Genomic DNA, 18,107 nt, shown 5'->3' with positions numbered 1-18,107 from the left:
TGGTCTGTATGTTTTGCCAGACTCTAGAGGCAGGAGTAATGTGCTGGCATTGCTCCTTTGTCTTGTCTGTAGGACACCAGACCCGTGACAGAATTGACAGGCAGAAATGTAAGTGCTGCCTGATGTTGTGTGGAGTTTAACATGATCTTACCCCTTCACCTGTTGGTTGACTGGCTTCCCATTTTAGTATTTCAATTAGATGAGAGAATTTTTCAAGGCAAATAAAGTTACCAGAGGGTGAATGGGAGTGACACCTCACCAGTCCATTTTGAGGGAATGGTTTCACTGTTCTGTCTCCTGGGGATGACAAGATGCACTGAAATTCATCTGCAGTTTTAACACCAGCAAAACTCTCTGGTTTTAGTTCTTTTCAACTATAACTCATGGTTGCAGGTGCCCTGTGGTATAAGGCTGTGCTGAAGTGTGAGGAGAAGGATGGTCCAGATTATAGTGCAGTAATATAAGTGACAGGGCAGCTGAGACAAAGGCCCAGGTCCCTAATGCTTGGTTAGATCCCTTGCTCTCAATGGCCTTCATCCTTTGTGGAAACTTAGTGTGTAAATGCCCATTGATCTGGCCTACATTCTTTGCCATAGGTGACCAGTGTGACTTCATACCTCTTTGCTTAATATTATTTTCAGAATTGACTTTTTTTGTGATGCCAAGAGCAGTGCAGTATGGGGCAGTTTCTGGCAGTGGTACTGAGACTTGTCATCCCAGAACAGAAAGGGAATAGTCCTTCAAGACGTTCTGCTGAGAAAGGACCCAACCTACTGACATGAAGTGTAAATACTTTACTACAAAATAAAACTGTAGATAAGTGTATGGAAATTTCAGTATAGAACAACTGTAAATTGGGGGCATTATTGAGGTTGACTGATTAAAAGAGTTGAGTATATTTTAAAGCTTAGGGTAAGATGACAGTGATTGGAACTGTAAATGTCAAAGAAACAGAAGCTGTGTATGGTGAGTGGTACAAAAGAATGACTTTTCCTGAATAGGCTACAATTTGCTGAAATTAAGGACAATTACTTTTAGACTGATCATAGCAAAGCTCTTTATGACAGTGCAGTGTATCAGGTTGTACAAGAATACACAGGGTATGTTGTAGTGGATGAATAGTACAAAATGTGTCAGCAGAAGGAAGCCTTTAAAAACTGCGTGGAACAACCATTAGCAAGAAAGAGTCTTGCATGAGTTGGGGGTGAGACAGATGTTACCAGGTGTCTTTAAAGTTGCTGTGTGTTTGGTACATTTCCAGCTTCCAGAGTGCACAGAGGCACTGAAGAAAACTGTTTGCTTTATCTAACCCTACAGAGAAAGGTTCATAGCATGGCTAAGATCCTCCATCCATTAAATAACAGTTACTGTCCCAGTGGTGGAGCAATGCAAAGCTGAGGTAGCTTAAATGGGTAGCCTGACATCCCCTTTCCATAGAAGGAATCTTGGAGCAGTGCAGAGTCAGTTTGCCAGACTGCCACTCCTTACTCCTGGAGCAGGGAGAGGAGATGGGGACTGAAAGCTACAGCACACTGCTCATTTCCTGGTATCACAACCCCTGTGGGGAATCCCAAACCAGGCAGAGGCTGGAGCAGCCTTGGATCATGCTCATATATTTCAAAGGCAGACTGCAGAAATATATACAACACTTGTTGCCAGCAAATCACTAAGCACTGCATCTGGAACTTTAATTCAGAAGCAGATTGAAATTATTTTAATTAAAAACAGGGCTGACTTTCTGATGGAATAGTCCCTAAATGCAATATATTACCTACATAACATAATACAGGTTTTACAAAACCTTTTCTTCAAATAGCACAGATTTAATGGGGAAGATGCTTCCTAAAGTTGGCATTCTACAGTATTTTGGGAAGTCTGCATTAAACCAACTGATACCTCTTTTATCTCCATATTCCCAAGGCAATTTTGAAAACTCAAGGGTAGATACTATATCAGAGAGGTATGACATAGATGTGTTCTGCATGGACTGGAGGATACCTGTACATGTAATTAGCAGCTATAAATTAATGGCCCAGCAGGTCGTGCCTTCTGAAGCTGATAAGGGATGTATATCATAACAAGTACAAAATACCATCACACCAAAAATCGGCCCCACCAAGCCTGACCTTGAATGTCTCCAGCGATGGGGCCTCCACCACTTCTCTGGGCAACCTGTTCCAATGATCCACCACCTTCATGTTAAAGAACTTTTTCCTAATGTCCAACCTATTGCCAGGAAATATTACCACTGTGATGAACTGCACTGATAATAAGGTTTATGACTAATCTCTAAATACAAGCATTCTAAATATTTTCTCTGAGCCACCTCCAGGAGAGAGTCCATTGTGCTGTGGATTCCTGTTGCCTTCACAGACACCCAGTACTCCCAACCATACTGGCTCCCTGGTGTAAGACAGACATGGGCATATGTAAGGGTATCCAGCAAAGGACCATGATGGTGGTTAGAAGGTGGGAGCACATAATGTGCAAGGTTGAGAGTAGTGGGTCTGCTCTGCCTTAAGAAGATGAGGCTGGTGAGGGTAATTGTGTTGCTTGCTGTCTTCAACTACTTAATGCGAGTGCATGGAGCAGATGAAGGCAGATTAATCTCAGAGGTACGCATGGATAGGGATGGGCAAAAGCTGCAACACCAAAGATTCCTGTGAAGGTGGTCAAACACTGTAACAGAGGCAAATACAGTTTGTGGCTAAGGGATGAGAAATTAAAACTTCAGCTGATGAAGATCCTGAGCAATCTAACTGGATTGCCCATGCTTTGAGTGGAGGCTTGGACTAAATTATTTCCAGAGGTGAACTCCAATATGCCTTGTGCAATGGTTCTAAGATTGCACTGCCTGAAGTGCAGGAGCCTGTGTCTGATACTGGTTCTAGCCTTTAATTTATCTAAGATTTCCGTAAAATGAAAGTGATATTCTCTTTGTCACATAGACTTTGAGTTTTAGCATTGGTTTTAAAGTGCTGTAAGATCTTTGGGTGGAAACTGATATAGTAAAGTAGAAACAGTAGTCAGAAGTGTTATTCTCAGCTTTTCAGTGAAATGAATCTTGAGTTTCATGGAGTTTGAGTTCAGTTAAGACCATCCATACAAATCAACACATCTGTTTTACGCCATGATCAGTACAGGGGAAGAAGATCTGCCTTTATCTCAATTGATTTATTAATTAGGCAATGGCCAGGATTCCTGAAAGTGTTAGATAACTTTTATTAGAAATCACATCTATTCCTGCCTGGGAGTTTCACAGCCATGCAGAACTTGTCATGGTCCTGCTCAAAACCAACTATCATTTGGGCTAAATGAAACACGACTCTGCCTCTAAAGACTCAGAAGATGTGCTTTGAGGGTTTGTTTTCTCAGAATTTCACAAATCTTGAAAGTTTCTGTCTTAATTTATGCATTAAAGGTAATTGAATGGGTTTTAAAAGAGAGAGAGAGAGGGAAAAAGACCTTTGAGCTGAAACACTCCTTTGTCCAGGGAGCCACAAAGTGAGAGTAAGCAGAGCCAGAGAATTGCCAGTAGGCATCCAGATCACACAAGCTAATTGGAACAAAGTAAACCTCCCATAACCACACAGTTTTCATTTATCCAGGCAGGTTTGCAACACAGTTGGCTGGTGGCAATTTTTGGAACATTGCAAGTAAATGTGGCTCAACCATGAAACAGTAAATGCCAAATCTGAGTTAAAGTCAGTTATTTGATCAGGGATTATAGGCAATTTCCAATGATCACCACCACAGAAATAAATAAATAGATGACTTGCTATGTATACACCAAAAGGGGAATGTTGCCCAACATGCATAGCTTTTTGCTATTAACAGTAATGAGGACACAGCTGTATGAGCCTGGAAGCCAGTATTTGCTGAAGATAATTCTCAAAGATTTTTCTTCTCCTCTGGCTTTTGTCCACTACTCATTCTTTGCTTATAAAAGAGCCCAAAAGGCCCTAACATTTATACAAGAATTACCTTAGCTTTGTGGCACTTTGGAGATTGTTATAAAGCATGCTGACACATGGACGGATTTGAAACTCAGATGAAATATGAAAAACAACTTTCTCCCCTGATAAGCTCCCCAATATCCTTAGTGCCAAGCATAACACTCTCTTTGTAGTCAATCACGACAGCTTCTAGAGCAGCTGGCAAGGGTTGCTGCCACGAGCAGAGATCTGAAGCTCTCCCTCCCTAAGAAGGACTTCTAACTCTCATTGTCTGCAGAGCTTGTGGCTGCGCCTGGGCAGACTAGTGATGTGACTGTGGAGTCACATATAACTGCTCAGCTCTACAGAGCATCTAAAGCAAATACGAAACTGTCTCAGCGTCCTGACACATTTTGCAAGGGCCATTGGTGTGCCCAGGCTCATTTTTTTCATTTTATCAGCTAGGTTCAAGGAATAAGGTCTTGGATGCCTGGAGAAAGAGAAAGCACTGTAGTCCTCATTGCATGTGTGTTTGACTCAGTTTAAGGGATGATTCAAATGACATGAGGTAATCTACAGCCATGCTACCTCTGGCTGGAGCCTTCTTCTATGCCCAAGCCAAGCAGCTTTGAATCCAGTCCATTCCTGAATGAGATGCTGGTGATGATTGCTGAAGCTTCATGAGAGGTTAATTAGTAATGAAACTCATTTTACTATTCCACTTCCCCATAATGGAAAGCCCTTGTTTATATATATGTATAGAGTCCTCTTTGTTCTTATATATTAAAGATTTCAAGGTATCCAGTGAGAGTTACTAGAACATCCAGACTGAATACTTTCTGGTGGTATGTACGTATCACCTACCTAGAATCTCTTTTATATTTTCAGGTCTCAAATTTTTCCCTCCCACAATTGTTTGTACAACATGTTTGAGCAATGGTTAAAGCTTTTGTCATGTTGCATGTCAAAATTGGCTGCATTTTAATGGAGGAAGTAACTCTTCCAAGAAGAGTTTGTTTGTCCTGCAGGTGAATATTTGCATCCCTTTGTTTTCATTGTGCCTTTAATTTTTGGATCCATTTGGATCAATTTCTTCTGCCATATTAAAAGTAGGACTGTTCTCCTTTTTACTAGTTACTGTGGTCTATTCACAGACTCAGACCTATTTAGCCTGCCAAAACACTTGGAAAAGGACCTCTTAATGACTCAGTTAAAATGTACGGTCAAGAAGTTCACTTATTAGAGGAAATGTAAACTGACCACCAATTGGCTAAACCAGCTGGCTGGACTATTTGTGCTAGTGATTTCTCAAAGCTCCCTGGGGAGCAAAAGTGGGAATAGCAGTTCTCTTCTTTTAGTTCTCTCATGCCCTGTACCCTAGCAGAAAAGTCTTTGAAAAAATTAATTGGAGGAGAAGCCAATACAATTTCACAGACATGTTTAAAGTCTTTATAAATAGTGCTTTAAACTCCTATATTTTTAATACATTCATTCTTACAGGGTCTTATTAAGTGAACCCATAGAACTGCAGAGAAAATACACAATTCAGCCATTGAAAATTCACTTTTTCTCTGTTAATCATTCTACTTCACTTCTTTGAAATTTTGTGTCTTCTTGAGAGGTTCCTGCATGAGACTATTTCATATGATGCAGCAAAGGGAGGACTGTAAGGACCTTTTGCTAAAAGTATGGTTTAATTTCTTTCTTCCTGGCTCTCACTGCACATCTTCATTTCCATTGCAATATACAGTGTCACCCAAAGGACCTCCCAGCAGCTGGGAGTATTTTCAGTAAGTGCTCACTGGCTCCTTTCACCACCTTACCAGGATAAGATGATGGTATGATACCAGTGTAGCATATGATCATACAAAATAAGTCATTCTGAGAAATGGGTAATACAACAATAATGCTCCATTTATGCAGCTAAAAATGTTTCTTGCTGATGAAGATGAAACCATATTGAGCAGCAACTGCTTGGTACCTCCTAATTCAGTAGGTCTGATGCCGTCAGTGAGATGCTAACACAACTCTGTTGTACTCCAGCGGAGTACTTGGGTCATTCTTGTTCTGCTGTACCTCAGCTACTTGGAGTAGCACGAGTACAGTGAAAAAATAACTGAGATCCCCAAATCATATGCACTGACCATGGATTTCATAGGTTCTGCAGAACCTGCATGAGGAAATCATGACTCCAGAGAGTCATGATGCTCTAGTTATGCTCCAGTCCATGGAGTTCCATGTTTAAACAAAGCCTTTAACTGAAATCAGTAGTTTGTCTCATTTCTGATCTCAGAATTAGCATGGAGGCTGTGCCTTTGTGCACAGGCTCTCATGGGACATTCGGAAGTGTCCACAAAACTGCATGTGACCTTGTACCAACAAGGAGCTCTGGAAATGGGTGGGATTGAAGAGCTATGGCCATGTGGGTGATGCCAAGTGTATGAACTGCACACAGATGTGTTCTGAGCAGAAGAGGAAGAGGCTGGTGCCTCTTTTGTCCCCTTGCTGTAGGCTTACCTGCATGACTATCATATAAATATCAATCAAAAAGGCAGGACTAGAACTGTGCTTAGAGAGCACAGTCTTTTCACAGTTTAGCTGTTTTTTATCATCTTTGAGTAATGCTGAAAGTGTGCTAGCTAAGGAAAGGCTTGGATAGCTGGCAGGAGACCTAGAACCTGTGACACTTGTTGAGCAATTTTCATACCAGGCAGAAGGAGCAGCATTACAGATTAATGCCTCACACTCCTTAGTATCCACTTCCAGGCTGACCATCTATATGAAAAAAACACTTTAATCCTTGCTTAGCAATCAACCAATAACATAATGCACATGGGATGCAGATAAAAAAATAATTCAGCAATCAATGGCCAGTCCTCAGACACGGAAATATGCAATTAAACAGGTGTTTGGGGAGTTCATCTTGGACTGTATCCAAGCTCAGCAGGGTCAGTTGTCCTTGGAAAAAAACACTGACCCCACACAGCAGCAGTTTGAATTTGGCTTCAGTCTGCACTTTAGGAATGTGGCATTGTTATTTCTCCCCTTTTCTTATCAAAAGTAATTACCTTGAGAAAAAAAAAAAAATTGAGAAAACATGTGATTTCACTGAGTAAAAATCTACTACTGAGGAAATTATTTCTTAGTGTCCAAATAAGGAGTGGGGGAGAAGCTTGGAGAGAGTGCTCTGGTCCAAGTAATCTTGGAACTGAAACCCATGTTACTGAGCTCGGATGTTTAGTCCTGGCCTGCAATTATTCCTATAAAAAATTGACATCCAATCTTTGTATTATTTTAAAATGGAGCTCTGAGAGTTATAAATGATTGAAGGAGCATCAGTGTTTGAGCAGACATTCTGGAACAGGTACGCAGCCTTGAGCCTCTCTGCAAGAACTTCGCAACTTGAGAGCAGGGTGAGCAGGGTTGTGATGGTTCAACAGCAAAATTAAAATACAAAGAGCGTAACATAAGGAAGTAGAGCCCCCCAGATCACCCACACCTCCTAGTAGAAGGGGTAAGACTTTCCATGGACAAGTTTGTTCGCTCTGCAAGACCTGTGCTCTCACAACTGTCAAATTATTCCCCAGCCTTACTGTGTTGTACCCCATGGTGCTAATGGCCCTCAAATAATCATAATGGCAAAAGCATACCCACTTTTGTCAGTGCTTGGTCAACAGAAGGAAACACACACATTGCTACTACTATGACCCACAGAAATTTGTGGCACAATTATCAGAATTCATTACTTAAGAAAGGAAGTCATGCATGCTAAGTATGTTCCAAATAGAACAAAATGTAACAGTCCATCTGCGAAACAGCGCACAATGCCAAAAGCATATCGTCTTGGAAATCTGCTTTCCACATTGGCTTCTCACTTGCATACAGAGTCCAAGCAAAGTTTCTCTTCTAATAGCCAAAGTCTCTGAGAATGTGGTTTCTAGCTCAGAGGTGATAAGTCCACATCCTTCCACAGCTCTCTGCTAGGGGCATTATCACCTTGACAGCCAGCAGGGAAAGGAGCTGTCATGGAGGGAATGGAATGGTCACACTATCTTGAGCATGAACCACACCTGTGGAGGGATAAGCACAGTCTTGGATCGGACCACTTTCAACTCCAGTGGATGGACTTAAGAAGACCATAGTCTCCCTTGTTGCTGTAGTGGCAGGTGCAAATCATCTCCTTGGGATGGAGCTTCTTTGGTAAGCTTTCCACATGCGTTTACTCTGTTGTGTGGTACTACATGCTCATAAATATCGAAATTGAACTCATCAATGTATTTGTTTAACTGTCTGGGTTGGTTTTGGTTTTTTTGTTGTTTTGTTGTTTTTCCATTCAAAAGTAGCATTTTGTCAAGACAGCTTTTTTCCTGGAGGACTCTGATATTGTCTCTGATGAGCTGCTCTTAAAGACTCCCTACAAGAAAGACACTGAGCTGCGGGAGCATGTTGAGAGAAGGGCAACGAAGCTGTTGCAGGGTCTAGAGCACAAGTCTGATGAGAAGAGGCTGAGGGAACTGGGGTTGTTTAGCCTGAAAAAAAGTAGGCTGAGGGGAGACCTTACCACTCTTTACAACTACCTGAAAGGAGGTTGTAGTAAGCTAGGAGCTGGTTTCTTCTGCCAAGTAACAAGCAGTAGGACAAAAGGAAATGGCCTCAGGCTGAGCCAGGGGACGTTTAGATTGGATATTAGGAAATATTTATTCACAGGAAGGGTTGTCAAGCACTGGAGCAGACTTCCCAGGGAAGTGGTGGAGTGACCATACTTGGAGGTATTTAAAAGACATGTAGATGTGGTGCTTAGAGGCTGGGCAAAGAGTTGGACTTGATGATCTTCAAGGTATTTTCTGATAAGAATGGCTCTATGATTCTATGACCTTGTTTCCTTCTGCATTCTTTAATTCATTTATGCACAAAGTCCTGTTTTTCTGAGCAGAATAAAAACAGTGTCTTTACTTAAATCTTTTTGAACCTCAACTTCCAATGGGCAGGTGCTTCCAGTTCCTCAGCACCTCTGCTTCTTTTCCTTGTATCTGCTGGTTTTCTCCCTTGGCTTTCCACCTCTTAAAGTCACTTAGCTGGTCAAACAATCTCCTGTTTCCTGCATGTCCCCTTCCCCTAACCTGCAATTTACTCCTCTCTGGGCTCTTTAATTCCATAGATGGTCTGTGGTAGTAACTTGAATTCTTCCTCTTTATCTTGTTTCATGCTTCGTAACGATGCAATCTTTTTACATGTCCTGAAAGGAAGGTGGCTTGTATGCCCAACATCTTTAGGCTGATGAGTCAACATCTTCTAACATAAGAATGTTACCAATATTTTCTAAGTTTTCCATGTTTTTCTGTAGTTACTACAAACATTAGAGGTACACTATCTCTCACTAAAAACCGAATTTATTGATAAAAGTGCAAACAAAGTGTGAAAAATTGCACATACGTGCACTTAAATCTTTGCAAGGGAGAAATCACTTACTGAGAACCTCACAAATTCCTGTTCCCATTTTCAGTAGTTTCACTGACCAACATAGATCCCTTAATGGCTTAGGAAGTGAGTAAAGATGTAAAGTAAGCATAAAATCTCACATGTGATGGTTATGGATATAGATAAAAACCACTAAACACTGAATGATGTTAAACCATTCAGTGAAGAGTGCAAGATACTACTTTACCACATACTCTGTCTTTTTTGTGACACAGGCCATAGCACCTTACCCAGCAATTTCAAGCACATCCTTTATTTGCTACAGCATATTTCAAAGAAGAAATACTCTTCAGGTAAAAAGCCCAAAAGTGAGGGATCATCCACCACATACTTCATAATGTTTTTCAGACAGTTAATCCGTAGTACTACTGAAGTTTGTTTCTTATTTTGATTTATCTTGTGAACATTGAATTTCATCCCATTGTCTTTAGCTAGCTTTAGTGATCATCTCTACCTAAAAATGTTATTTCCATGAAGATGTTTACAGGCAAATACACCTTAAAACTTCTCCCAAATATATTATTAGATGGAGCATTAGCTTGTACTGAGACAAATTTTTGTGACTTGGAAATACTCTTTGGAGATTTCCTGAGCTCTTTGCAATATTGCTTTTTGAAGTGCTGATGCCAGAAATGTATTTCAGTAATTATTTTACTAATGCAATATGTCCTGTGTCTACTCAGTGTTGTCATGTTTATGCTGGTCCTTTCAGCAACACTGTGTTAGGAAAAAATTGTGTTCAAGTGACTATCTTTAATAATCTCAGAGTTATTTTCATTATTAATATTTTTTACTCTTGATATACAGCCTTGCATTTGTCTGCCTTGAAATGCACTTTGAAATGTGTCCACTATACCTGGCAAGTTACTTTTATGTAAGAGTTCTGTTCACTTTTTCAGTCTTAACTCCACCAGCTTGTTATCCTCTGCATTTCATCCCAAATGTGGAAAACAAGGGACCAAAACCAGATCCTCAGAATCCTGTAGACACCCACAGCATGATTCCACATTTATGATTCTCTGTTGAGATTTCTGGTCTCCTAGCTTTAACCTCTTTTGTTTGAGCAGTCTGGTCTTAATTCAGTAGATTAGAATGTATTTTTATTTTTATGCTGTGATTTCTTGTGATAAAAAAATGCAAGCAGCTTCAGCCCTGCATTCTTTGTGGACATGAGTCAGTGTAAAAAATCACTACATCTTCTGATAAGAATTACCCTCCCTGATGTGATGTGGTGTGCTGCAGTTTGACATCTGTGTTTTCTTTCTGTTTTTATTACTATGCTAGCCCATATGTTGTATGCATGGCTTTTAAATAATTTACATTTTTTTAATTTATGGGCAATTTATTAAAGATGTCACTTACTGTTCTATGATGTGGCTAAATTCTAAATAATCCATGAAGATTACTGCTAGCTTTTACAGATAGTAAAACACAGCCAGTAATTTGCATGCTAAATGCAATTAGTTAATTTATTTATTTTGACATTGTAAGTGGTATCTATCCAGTCACCAGGCATCCTGCCATCCATTAAAAATACAATCTGTACCAATAAAAACAAAGCATCAGCACATCACATCCCACAAAAGGCAGCCAGTCAGCCAGAAATATAAAAACCCCACATTCTCCACCCTTCCAATCCCCAAATGAAACCACATTGCCCCAGCCACCTCACCTCTGTCAAAATGTCAAGTAAACAGAAATCATCCCCCGGGGTGGCTAGACCAAACAACCACAGTCATAATTTTTTCAGGCAGACAAGTCGAACCAAGAGAAAGAAGATGTGGTGAATTTTGGAGTATTTGGGCTCAGGCTTGGAGCAAGGGCTGACAAATATATATGGTGATGCCTCCTACCTATTCTTCCATGAAGTCAGTAAATCAAAGATCTTTAAAGCAGATGGTTCATTTTAGGTGGTATTTTTTAGGAGGCAGAGAGCAGCAGTCTGGATGGACTATGTGTTTGCTCTTGGTATTCAGTTGGGAAGTAAAGCCATGAATTGTTACCATTTCAGGTCAAATTTTAATTTCAGTCTAGACTTCTGCCTGAATATCTTCCCTTGGAACTAGCTGTGGGAGCAGTAATGTGAACACAACTGGAAGGACAGATGGCAAAATACAGATGACTGCTAGTTTAATAGCACACAGCAGCATAATCAAGAGCCAAGACATCCAGAGCCAATATTGGCCGAGCATTCCTAGGCAAGAGAAGCCTTCAACAGGGATCAACCCTGCCATGCCTTGGTTCCCTAGTGGGGTCTTGAGTGCTGAACAGCTATTCTCGCAAAATCAGGAACCTCTAAGGAGTAACCCAGAGTCACTAGTCACTTGGGAAAACTTGGAATTATTCAAAATCATTAGGTCTTACAACAATCTTTAGCATTCTCTTGTTTTCATACGTAATTTCACAACAGTTCCAGTACTGCCTGTAAGAGTAAGAAAAGGGTGGAAGCTAGATAACTTTTCCAGTTTGCCGCTGACTGTCAATGGTTTCAGTAGCTACTGGAAGCTTTGAGGTTCAGTGCATCATTAGTGTAGGACAGTAACTCTGTGAGTAGCATATTAGAAACAAGTTTAGCTGAAAGAGCTTTTGATGCTTCTGAGGTCTCCTAGTAGAACATAATGTTTTCAGAATCATGGTATATCTTTTACTTGAGATCTCATTAGCCAATGTAGAGGCTGCACAAAATTTATGAAAAAGTTGTACATTTAAGTACTTATATAAGATGAGCAGGTTTTATTTGGCTCCATGAGGTACTACAAGTCAGCAACATCGGTGATTCATTTTTGCTTCTGTCTTGTTGAATGATCACAGGCTAGTCCCTTAAATTCTTCATCTTGAATTTCTCAGTTAAAATTCAGGAGCAGTGATATTTATAATGAAGTGGGACATTGCAGGGTTTCATTGAACAGTTTGATTTGTACTGGGATTGGAAGACTTCAAATAAAAATGGTCTAATTGTTGACTGACTCTTTATATAAGAGGACAGGCCCTACCCTGAGTAGTTTTACATGTTACATAGTGAGGCAGACTGACTACGATAGAGATTTTGTTCAAACAAAAGAGCAAGGATGAGTTCCTACAGCACATGAACTACACACTGTGATCACTAACAATCTAGTAAGACTCTGAATAGAGGTGTCGTGGTTTGGGCCCAACACAGCAAAGAAATAGCCCCACAGCCGCTCACTCAACTCCCCCCCCACACACATACTCTGGGATCAGGAGGACAAAGCTCATGGGTCAAGACAAAGGACAAGGAGGGTTCTTCACCAATTAAGGTCCCAGGCAAAACAGACTCAACTTGGGGAAAAAATAATAATTTAATTTCATACTAATCAAACACACACAGGACACAGACATCACACAGATCAGGGCTTGCATATGTTACCCCACCCCTCCCTTCTTCCCGGCCCCAAATCCCTTTGTTCCCGGTTTCTCTCCCTCCTTCCCCCCAGCGGCACAGGGGGACAGGGGATGGGGTTTAGAGTCAGTTCACAGGCTGGTGGTTCCTGCTGCTCCTTCCTCCTCAGGAAGAAGGATTCCTTACAGTCCTTCCCTGCTTCCCCACGGGGTCCCTCCCATGGGAGAGTTCTCCACGAACCCCTACTTCATGAGTCCTTCCCACGAGGTCCAGAGCTGCTCCAGCCTGGGCTTCCCACAGAGTCACGGGTGCTTCGGGAACAAACTCCCCTGGTGCCAGGGTCTTCCAAAGCTGTGCAATCAGAGTCCACAGGCAGCAAATCCTCTGGCCACAAAATCCAAGTCCACTGGCCAAGTTCACCCCTCCTGGCGCCTTCAGGGAATGTTCCACCACGTTCCTGCATGAGTGCAGGGGAACAGCTGCCATCTCGCCATGGGCTGCAGGGAAACTTCTGCTTGGGCACCTTCTTCCCCTTCTTCCTCATCAACCACCAGCACTGCTCTCCTTCTCCAGCTCAGCTCTTCTCCTCCAGCACAGCTCTTCTCCTTTAAGTGCTCTCTGCGCAGGTGTTATGTCAGTTCTTTTGTATGTTAATCGCTGAGGGGCACCTATTGTCCCTCTAGTGGCTCCTTGGCTGGGTTTGGAGCAGGGGGAGCTTCTCAGCTTCTTATCGGAGACACCCCTGGGGCCCTTCCCCTGATACCAAAAAATCCCACCAAACGAAACCAGAACAGGGGGGCAGTGGGATTTCTAGGGTGTCTTCCTAGCTTGCTTCACTTCAGTAACTATTCCGCTCTCCAGCTGATTACACTTTGCTTTGGGGCTCAGTCAAGCCATTGCTGTGTGTCTTTCCATGGCGAGGACTGCAACACAAGTTTGTCGAGTCAGAGGCACTCTTCTAGGCTCCAGGGAACTGCATCTTGGAAACTTCTTAGCCACATACACTACCCTTGTATTGACTAGTCCTTACAATTTTTTATCCTATTAATTCATCTTAATCTGCTTTGAACCTACAAATTTATTCACAATTTAGTATCATGTACATTTAGGACCACTGTTTTACTTTAGTATGGCTCAGGAGCACTTACAAGGGCACAGGTGGTATAAGTTGGCTTTGAAGTGTTATTCCCAGGGCAATACACACCTAGAATCTATGTTTCAATAAAGCTGTGCAGCCAGTATAAGAAATTATTTACACATCATTGAATAGCTGTCAGATTGCTTCCACTTGCAATTTTCCACTCAACCAAAAGTGCCCTGCAAGTGTTCAGATACAGAGTCACAGAATCATAGAATCACAGGGGTTGGAAGGGACCTCTGAAGACCATCCAACCCCCCTGTTGCAGCAGAAACACCTAAGGTAGATCACACAGGACTGCATCCAGATGGGTCTTGAAAGTCTCCAGAGAAGGAGACTCCACAACCTCTCTGGAAAGCCTGTTCCAGTGCTCCGTCACCCTCACACTAAAGAAGTTTTTCCTCATGTTGAGGTGGAACTTCCTGTGTTGTAACTTGGTGCCATTTCCCCTCGCCCTATTACAGAGCATCACTGAAAAGAGAGGGGCCCATTTTTGACATCCACCCTTCAGATATTTAGAGACATCTTACTCTTCTCTTCTCAAGACTAAGCATCCCCAGGTCTCTTAGCCTTTCCTCATATGACAGATGTTCCAGTCTCTTAATCATCCTCATTTCTATGCTGGCATTTAAGTCTCATTAATCCGTTATAGACAATATCTCAAAGTTTTATGGCTAATTTTCTCCCTAGTGGAAGTAGGTTTTGTTTGGTTTGGTTTGTTGGGTTTTTTCCCTATCAAATATCTAGTTTTGACTTTATCAGTCACACCATTTCTCATTGTATGCTGCACTGTGTGAATGGTGTGGGCAAGACATGCTCTGTCTCCCAGTTCTGATATTCTTCAGGAGGATACTTAACCATTAGCCAATTGTTACACCAACATTTTTATCAGTGCAAATATCAGCTTTCACTTAGTGAGTCCAGGTAATGTAAATAACCCCTGGCAGACAGGCTGGGATTATACTACCTGTTTGAACTGAGAAGGCTGCTTGCCAAAAATAATTGATTTGATTGCATCACCTTGGCCTGTCAGTGACATTTCATGGCGAGGGGCAATCTTAGAGAAAGCCAGAGACATGTAATACAGAACTAGTTGTGTGCCCAAGCAAAAAGCTATTAGCAAAGCTCTTTATACTTGCTGGTCACATAAAACTTCATTGATTAAATCAGAGAGGAATTATTTGCCATAAAATATAGGGAGTCAAGGAGTTCTCCATAGAGCACTTCAGGATGACCACGTTTTCTAGGGACAGCAGAATTTTCACAGGCAGCCTCTGCTGTAAAAAAAAAAAAAAAAAAAAAGGCAAAAAGAAAAGGCATTCAAATGGAAATATGTCTAATATAACCAGAAACAGTGAAGACTGAGAGTAAGCAAAGAAATCTGTTTGGTAGACAGCAAAAAAAAAGGATCAATGTCTTACTTTTCATGAGTACTGCTTGTTGTGCTGCTGATCATGGAGCTGCTACTGAGATGACTTGGGAACAAAACCAATCCCATAGCCACCCGTTGCTTTTGGTGAAGGATGCTGTTGTATCCCTGAAAGAAAGATACACCACAGAAGAGTGGAGGATCTGTAGTCTTCAAAAAGCATTGCTACCACATATGGTGGTAAGACCCTGACTCTCATTTTGTCTCCACTGTTCTTCAGCTATTAATATTACTGGAAACAGGGAGCATGGAAAATGAAAATATCTTTTTTAAGTTCAGAATAGGCTAGAAACAGCAGAATTGGCCAGATCCCAAGGTTGCTCTCCTTAAATAATAAAAAGCTGTGACAAATAGAAAGCTTTGTCATTTAAAAAGCATTAATGTATTTTTTATTAAATTTATATTTAGATGAAATCTGTATTCAAACGCTACCAATTGTGTATGATACGCTGGATGAAGGGAAGATCCAGAATTTTTAGCCCTAACAGGAGCATCCACTGAACGACATATTTATGCACCTATATCATAGAAACATAGAATAGTTTGGATTGGAAGGGACCTTTAAAGATCATCTAATCCAACCCCCCTGCAGTGAGCAGGGACATCTTCAACTAGATCGGGTTGCTCAGAGCCCTGTCCAGCCTGACCTTGAATGTTTCCATGGATGGGACATCCACCACCTCTCTGGACAACCTGTGCCAGTGTGTCATTACCCTCATAATATTTTTTTTCATAATATCTTGTCTAAATCTACCCTCTTTTCATTTGCAGCCTTTGTCCCTTGTCCTATCACTACAGGCCCTGCTAAAAAGTTTGTCCCCATCTTTCTTATAGGCTCTCTTTGAGTATTGAAAGGTCACAATAAGGTCTCCTCAGAGCCTTCTCTCCAGGCTGAACAATCTCAACTGTATCAGCCTTTCTTCATAGAAGAGGTGTTCCTTTCCTATATAGTCTAGACTTATTATCTTACTCCTTTCCCTCTTCCTCCACCATTTTGCCAACCTTTTCTCTGGCCAATAAATACATGGGAACTGATTTCCAACAGAGTTAATTACCTCCAATTGCACCATTCTTGTTATTTTACCAGCTTTGACTCACTATAAATTGCTCTTGTACAGATGCTGGCAAGATAAGAACTCTAGACTCTCTCCATATAAATAATATGTATGAATTTATTTGTATGTCTGAACATATTAGATATGCTGCTGTGGTAGACCGGATCAGTTGTTTCATGACTGCTGGGATTTTACAGGTGACTGACTATGCCAGGTGCCTCAGAGGCAGGTACTGAGACATAATTCCTGCCTTCTGCTGTGAGCTTCAGCCCAGTGTGTTTGTGAGATACTTGAAAGTCATGACCCAAGAACGTCTGGATTAATACAAGTCAGGGAGGGATCAAGGGAGTAGCATTGCTTGGATGACATACTAACTCAGCAAAGGCCAGTGCACAGTATGCTGGAATAAAAAATAGTTTAGCTATCAATAAATAAAACATAGAAATCCGGGTTGGCTGAAAGAACGACACAATTTATCTTTTGATATTTCCATTTCTGACATCTAGAGGCAAACCCGACGCCAGAAACATGAGGGAAGAGATTGAGTATGGAGGGATTCAAACTGAACTTATGACTCTGAAAGGCATTTTTAATCAGTAAGGTTTCTGGGTCCTGGCTTATATAAATGTAGGAATGCTATTCACCTCCTTGCAAAAATACAAAAATGAAAAAATAAAAAAAGGGAAAAAAAAAAGCGCACAACAAAAACACCCTAAGGGGTTGTAATAAAAAGCCAAATACATTAAAAACAATAAGGATGGTAAAAAAATAATAATAAAAGAAAATAGTTTTATTGTCAGGAAATTGATTCCAGGGGAAGTATACATTTCTTTGTCAGGTAAAGGTTGATTTTGGTTGAACCCCCTGTCAGAAAAATTACAGTGAGATAATCTGTGTTGGTGGGGGTAGGAGGTAATTAGTTTTATGTCTGAGTTGTGTTTGTAGATCTCTCAAATTCCCACTCATCTCTCACTCAACTGTGGGGTTATGAAACCCTTTCAGCAACGTTTCCCTGGGACTGAACGCTGCCCTGTAGCGTGGAAATCACAGTTCAGTGACAAAGCAGATGTGGAAGTAATAAAAATCTCAAGGTAATTCTGTCCCTTTCTTGAGGAGCTCTGAGAAGCACTAGGTCATCTGCAAAAGGGAGAGACATGATGAGCACCCTCAGTTCTCACTCCCCTCAGATATTTATTCTTAAGACGTTTACTTCAGGTTATGGTCATTCTCTCCACTCCACCACACTTTGTTCCTTACACAGGCCCAGTGTACACATTATGAACGCAAGTCTCTGTACAGCCTGAACAATCTTTTGTTGTTGCTATTTCTAATGTTTTCTTGCTGTATTTCTGTGTTGCAGATGTGGATGAATGCGCTTCGGATTCTCACCAGTGTAACCCCACCCAGATCTGCATAAATACTGAGGGGGGCTATACCTGCTCCTGCACTGAAGGCTACTGGCTGTTAGAAGGCCAGTGTTTAGGTAAAAACCTCACACGATATGGTAGTTGTACACCTGTGTATGCATAGCTGTGAACAGCTGAACTGAAGTCACTGCCCATCTTTTGTCAAGTACACTGTTAAGCCTTCAGCTACATGGAAACTCATGTCTTTCATGTCTGTAAGTGCCAACAGTGTGCTCGGCAGGAGCACTCCCTTTCAGAACAAAAATGTAGATATAAATGCCATATGACTAGCATCCATGTAATAC

The 18,107-nt window shown here is 41.3% G+C and overlaps 1 protein-coding gene across 1 annotated transcript in view; it reads left to right on the top strand.

The window, feature by feature from the left end:
* Positions 1 to 18,107, top strand: part of FBLN5 (fibulin 5) — a 49,112-nt gene that overhangs the window by 16,196 nt on the left and 14,809 nt on the right. The window contains exon 5 of the mRNA XM_051622111.1: positions 17,757 to 17,879. Coding sequence (XP_051478071.1) covers positions 17,757 to 17,879 — 123 coding nt within the window. The remainder of the gene's footprint in view (positions 1 to 17,756; positions 17,880 to 18,107) is intronic.

This window comes from Apus apus, chromosome 5 (assembly GCF_020740795.1).
Source record: "Apus apus isolate bApuApu2 chromosome 5, bApuApu2.pri.cur, whole genome shotgun sequence".
NCBI classification, from domain to species: Eukaryota; Metazoa; Chordata; class Aves; order Apodiformes; family Apodidae; genus Apus; species Apus apus.
The sequence above is the reverse complement of the archived record's forward strand: the minus strand, read 5'-3'. Positions and strand labels throughout refer to the sequence as shown.